The 6,265-nt window shown below is 39.1% G+C and overlaps 1 protein-coding gene across 1 annotated transcript; it reads left to right on the top strand.

Annotated features, from left to right (window-relative positions):
* The first annotated feature begins 22 nt into the window (after positions 1–22).
* Positions 23–921, top strand: SKA3 (spindle and kinetochore associated complex subunit 3). Its single transcript, XM_010295349.1, has 3 exons — positions 23–199; positions 401–604; positions 793–921. The coding sequence occupies exons 1-3, from the start codon at positions 23–25 to the stop codon at positions 919–921; spliced, it is 510 nt and encodes a 169-aa protein (XP_010293651.1).
* The last annotated feature ends 5,344 nt before the right edge of the window (positions 922–6,265 follow it).

The raw sequence follows: 6,265 nt of genomic DNA, 5'->3' as shown, positions 1-6,265 counted from the left end.
CTTAATTTCAGCAACTGACTGGATGGCTTCTCCTATGATACTTGTGTTCTGTACTCCTGATGTGAAAATGCCTTCCAGAACAAATAGAACAGTATTACCAAGGTCACCAGAGACAAATGAACTGCCTCCTCCCAGCCATACAGCAACACCACTGTTTCCAGATTTTGAAACAAGATGGCTAAAAATGGAAGCTAAGGTAGTACACAGCAATCGTGTATGTTTTCACACACTTTTTACCATAAGCCGTTTTCTAAATGTCAGTTTCCGATTCTTTTCCAATACTACTTATGTCATTGTAGATCTTTCTAATGGTAACTTTGTACAAACGTTTATTAAATACTTTACCTAGGATAAGTAAATTAACTGAAGGCAGTTAATACCTCTTTTGCAACAGGTAAAGCAGGGGGAAAAGATTGAGTCGGTGACAAAGAATGATGCAACAGATAAACAATACGTTGAAGACAGCATTCCTTTTGCTGTGAGCTCTGATGAGTATCTTAAACATTTTGGAGACCCTTCTCCTCCCAAGATAAAACACTATGACCAGTTACTCGATACTCCTCCACCCCCAGAAATAACAAGGATACCAGATGATGTTCTACAGGTTAGCTATATACGCTTTTTTTTCCTAAATAGTTTTAATATCAAAATAGTAAAATTAAAAGGTCTTAGTTCTACCAAATATTGCTCTTCAAAAAGAAAGAGTTCTCTGCTACTTATTAAAAATATATAAAGTGTAATCCTGGTTTAAGTTCTTAGATAATTATTTTTATCTTTTAATGTTTCCTCTAGTTTTTGTCCAAGTATAATCATAAAGTAGACTCTTCTAAAGCCAAGGAAATGGAGACCAAGGCAGGAAATACTACAAGATACGAAAGTGATTTCACTGATTATTGCAACAAAGAGAACAGGTATGATTAAATTTTACATATTTGGTTACATAATTTATCTTGGAGAAGCTATGAAGATGCTTTAACGCATTTAGAAATTCATGCAGCTGCTTGCTCTTCAGCTGCCAAAACAGCTCTTGTTGCTGTGAGTAAATAACTATTCTTTGGCATGGTATGTGACTGCCTTTACTGTAAAGAACAAATATTATAATTGATTGTGTGTCTGAGTCCTCCCAACTTAAAAAAAAAGGTAGTGTTTTACTGTTTTATCTGTAGGTGTTTTGCTTTGTGGCAATCAAAGCACCAGTGAATGCTTTCTTCTGAGTAAATTTGGGCAATAAGACTAAGGAATTGGAGAAAACTATGTAAGTGACATGACCGATTTCACAGTCATTTTGGCAATGACAAAGTTCTTTGAAATGCAAAGCCACCTTATGAACAATATGGGATACATATGAACAATGTAATAATAGCTTTAAAAAGAACTTGATCAATTTGAATAGAAAGAAGTTTTTGCGACTACTTGATCAAGTGTAGATACTCCTTCTTCAATGTAATGTATATTACACTTGTTGATTATCTGTTAAACTTGGGGTCAGTACAGATTATTTAGGTAAGTGGTACAAGGAGCGTGTATGGAGTCAAATAATAATCGCAAAAACCCAGGATGAGACTGATAAAAGTAGGTATCTTAATATAATTGGAGTTGGAATTTATTTGAGTAATCAAATAGAGCAAAGCTCTTACTTTAGCTGATGCTTTTTTCTTGTCAAGATAATTTTTTAAAGTTCTAAATATTTGTGTCTTCTGCTAATTCAAAATATGATTGAGATAATAAGTTCATGAACTCTTCTGGATATATCTGCAGAGGTTATCCTGGATTTTTCAAGCCAAACATCTGAAATCAAGCTGAAGACCATGTTGAGACTGTTTCATATTCATGAATGTTATCACTGAATCATAACGAGCTCAAAAAGCAAAAGAAAATACTGGTGGGAGGAAGAAGCCATACAAAGGAAAACCCTTCTTAGTGGAGAAGTGGAGAGTTTGATGTGGATAAACTAGCTTGAACTAGCAACTTGTGCTTAATTTTTTTCTTGAAATTATTGGCAAAATATATTGAGGGGTTTTAAATATATATGCTTCAAAGAGGACTGAGGTCATGTATTAGGTAGTACTGCAGTTGTTTCACCTGATTCTCATGTTTGTTGTGTATGCTTGCGTTTGCAGTAGGCTGTAGAGAAGTGTAGTTGCAATAAAGGGAAAGCCCCAGAAAGTGGCTACCTCTGGCTGTTCTGGTGACACTGTACATCTTTTCAGGGCTGAGTTCAAAATCTAGTATTTTAACAGTATTTGCCACCTTCAACAGAAACAAGTCTTTTTTTTATGTGAAGAGTAACTCCTGCCTTACTATTTATTTAAAGCACTTCTGTGCTATTAGTCATTTCTGCAATACTGAGACACATCACACACATTCCTAGATCAGGCTCTCTGTTAGCTATCTGATGGACAGATATTTCATATACTGCTTCTTCTTTCTTATTATAGTATTCTTACATCTGTATTAGGTGCTATACATCTGTTTTCCTTTTGACAGTCTAATTTATGTAGCTCTAAGAGGTGATTGGCTCAAATATAGATTTTTCAAATAATTCATTGTGCAGTTGGTATTGATTTTATTTTTTTATATATATATATATATACACACACCCACACCCCCTACCTTCAGCTGCTGGAAAGATTTGCTGGAGGCATGTAGGTGATTGCTTACTCTCCTGTGCTGCTGCCATGTGCATTCTGTAAGCGGTGGTGTCACTTCTCAACATGCACATCTATCCCTGTAGTAAGTGACCAAGCTTAAGTTCTCAGAGTAGCTGGGCATCTTTTGGTATCTGGTAGGCATAGTAACTAGGATTTTTTTCCACCAGGGATTTTAATTTTGTCCATAAGAAATCCCAGCTACATATCCTTGTTTGGACCCAGTTTGCTGTTTCCAGCATCAGCTATTCTGAGCAGCTCCAGGACTCTGCTTACCTGCTGTACCTGGTCTTCCTGTTGATGGTTACAATTCTGTTGTGTCTATGAGGGCAGGCATGCAAAATGTGAGAAGGGAGAAACTGTCCCAGGAGAGGGGGAGAAGTGTATGCTTTTCTGAACTCTCTGAACACACCTCCATGGGGTTTTTTTTAAGTCCTCAGGATTCACAAACAGCTGGAAATGCCTGGAAATATTTCTCCAGTTGCTTAGACTTGTCCTGGCTAAAACCTAGCAAGTAGACCTTCTCCTGCTATTCCAGTCATTCTCCAGGATGAGTGTACATCAAATTAACCAGAGGAGCTGATTTTGTACTGGTTCTGGCCAGAGCACACTGTCATTTTTCTGTGCTAGCTTCTGTTTAAAATAAGTATGTGTGTTTATGTGTCGGTCTTCGGGTTTGATCAATGCTTTTGAATACTAAATAAATCTGGTTGCTGCTTGGAAAACTAATCATACGCTGTTGTAAAAACACTTACTTGTTCTACCCAACTCCTGGGCCAGACCTGCTTCCAGCATCTTCACAGACTAACGCCATTTAATGGGCTGGATGCTAGTCATGGAATTTTATGGTCTTCACAAGGTACAAAGTATTCTGCTCCAGTGCAAGAATCTTTCAGCCAGGCAGATTTACTAGCACTAAGCAGGAGGGGTTTCACAGTCTGCATTCTCCCTCCATGGCTATGTTCTTGCCCTGGAGCAAGCCAGGTATGCTGAAAGGATATGGACATGGTTTAGTGGGCATGGTGATGTTGGGTTGATGGTTGGACTTGATGATCTTAAAGGTCTTTTCCAACCTTAATGATTCTGTGATTCTGTGAAAGACTCCATTTAATGTGAAATGGCACAAACAGCACTACTGGCCTGGACCTTGCTGTATTCCCTGCCCCACTGCACCCAACTAATGAAGTTCCCAAAAGGGCTTATAAATGTCTTTTCCCTAAACTAAGGCAGTGGAGTGCAGAGTAGCTCTTTTCCTCCATTAGGGAACTGTAGAGCTGTACCTAGCAGTGCTAGGGTTCTCACTGTGAGCCACTTCCATCATTTTTCTTGCCTATTAAATGTCTTCTGCTACATTTCATAGCTATTTCATTAACTAATTTGAAAGGGATTCAATTAATATTTTGAGCTACAAATTATCTTCAAGATGAAAATTGAAATCTTAAAATCTTCTGGTCTACTCAAGCTATTATGACATGATGATCTTAAGGGTCTTCCAACCTAAACGATTCTATGATGCTGGCATATTGCTGATTGTATATATGTTCTTTATAGCAGGCCCGTTGCTCTGAGGTGGATATAAAAGCAGCAAAACAAAAACTAGTTGTAGTTTCTCGTGTTTCACCCTTGAAAACCTTTTAGGTTTCAGTAAGGCCTAAGCAGTATTTTGAGTGTTGGGGGTGGGAGAGGGAAAAGTTGGCAGAAGAGAAAACATAAGCAGTGTTGGAAATGGATCTATGTTCAAAATACGCTAGGGAGGGGAGTGGTGGAAAGTTGGTTGGGTTGGGTTTAGTTGTTTGTTTGTTTTTTTTCTCAGATCAGTTCTCACAGCAGTGGCTGCATTGCCATCTGATAAGCCACACAAGTTCAAATACTGGAACAACCAAGGATGTAGCTGCAGGGCTGGAGGAGGGTAAAACTCCACTTCAGCCAGTATTGCTGCTGAAGAAAGGCTCGTCCCACTGCACAGTAAAGAAATCTAACATGTTGAGTGGGAATAATGTAAAAGAACTTAAAAGTTACGTGTTAGTTCATTGTGGGGTGAATCTGATAACAGCATTGGTCTGTCAGACAGTGCAGTTTGGATAAACAGTCGCTAAGTAAGTAGCAAACACAGTAGTTCTGTAAGGGGCAGTTGTCACCTGAAAATAGGCAAAACCGAATCAGAGTAGGGTTCTGTGTTGTGCTTAATAGTTTAACTGGGGGCTGCTTCCACTAGAGGCTGTTTCACCAAACTCTCTTGCACAGAATCTAGGGGTTGTGCAGTTTTATAATGGATTTCTTCCATTTGCTAAGCCTCTAAAAGGCTAATTTTATTTTATTTTATTTTATTGTTTGTCCTCCCCAACAGTAATCTTAAACTCCGCTTCTGTCCATGCGAGTGCTAAATCAGATAGGTGTAAGGGAAGCGAGAGAGCAGGATCATAGCTTCTAGCAGTATGCTGCAGTTAGAAAAGATTGAACCCAGCACAAAATTGTACTTCAGTGGCTAGGGACATCTGGGAAGCAACCAAAAAAGCATAGCCTCTAGTTTTCCTTCATTTGCTGTGGCTCTTAATATTTTTTTTTTTTTAAGTATATCAAACATGACAGCTAACAAAAGCTTCTTTGCGTAATCCTGTTTGTTGTCAAACAAGCATCTTGATTGTTCTGCCTAGGAAGTCCCTTAAGGTGGTCGGCGGGCGCTTTCTTATCTTGTAAATATTTTGCTGGAGGTTAAATACAAATAGAGATCTTGCAGTGAAATAAAACTGCCCAGATGGCTGTCAAATGGGTAAATGACAAACACTGCTTTTAGTGCCTCCTGTTATGCTTTTATTGATGTGTTTATAAATCACTGGAGCAATAACTGGATTCTAGGCTTCCTTGGTTATTTAAAGCATCATGGGTGCTTTAAATTTTCTGTAACGTGATATTTGCTTTGTTCCTTGTTGTCATTACTCAGATGTTCCAGTACTCATGGTGGTTGCATGTGCTTGTCAACAGCTGTGGCTGATGTTGGAGCTGCCTTGTATTTTAAGAGTGCCTTGTTTCCCCATGGGACAGTAATAGAGATTGTCACATTTATAAGGAGCGATGACAACATCCAGTGGCCACACTATGGAATCACATGCACGTTAGTTCACAGGAATACAACTTCCTACCAGGGAGACATCAGTTAATACTGATACATTATCTGTCAACTTAAACATGCTGTTCTTGCGGTAATAGCCACTTTTACAAAGGGGCAGGTGACATCATGGTAAGGAGCTGACCAGGTCCATGAATCTCTTTGGTCTTGTCTTGTCTGATTCAAGTTGAAGAGTTCAAAAAATAAACAGCATAAATGTGCACACACAGAGGAAATGGTCCATGGAAGAAGGTGCTCTGCTACACGGGCATTTGTCCTGGGGAGAGACCAAGCAAAGGGTAGTTTGCATAATAGCCAGCAGGAAGGTGTTCAAACACTTTCATAATTTTTGGCATAATGTATTCCTGGCTTAAAGCCCTGTGGCTATGCTCCCTAATGATTGCTTATGCAATCATTGTAGACCAATTTAGGGCCTTGCTGCACGGTCCCGCCTTTTGTCTCCCCCAGCTGCAGGTCCCGCGCCCTTGGTTGCATCACGACAGTTGTGGGT

This window comes from Phaethon lepturus, unplaced genomic scaffold (genome assembly GCF_000687285.1).
Source record: "Phaethon lepturus isolate BGI_N335 unplaced genomic scaffold, ASM68728v1 scaffold56450, whole genome shotgun sequence".
In the NCBI taxonomy this organism is placed as follows: Eukaryota; Metazoa; Chordata; class Aves; order Phaethontiformes; family Phaethontidae; genus Phaethon; species Phaethon lepturus.
This window is presented reverse-complemented; position numbering and strand designations above follow the sequence as displayed.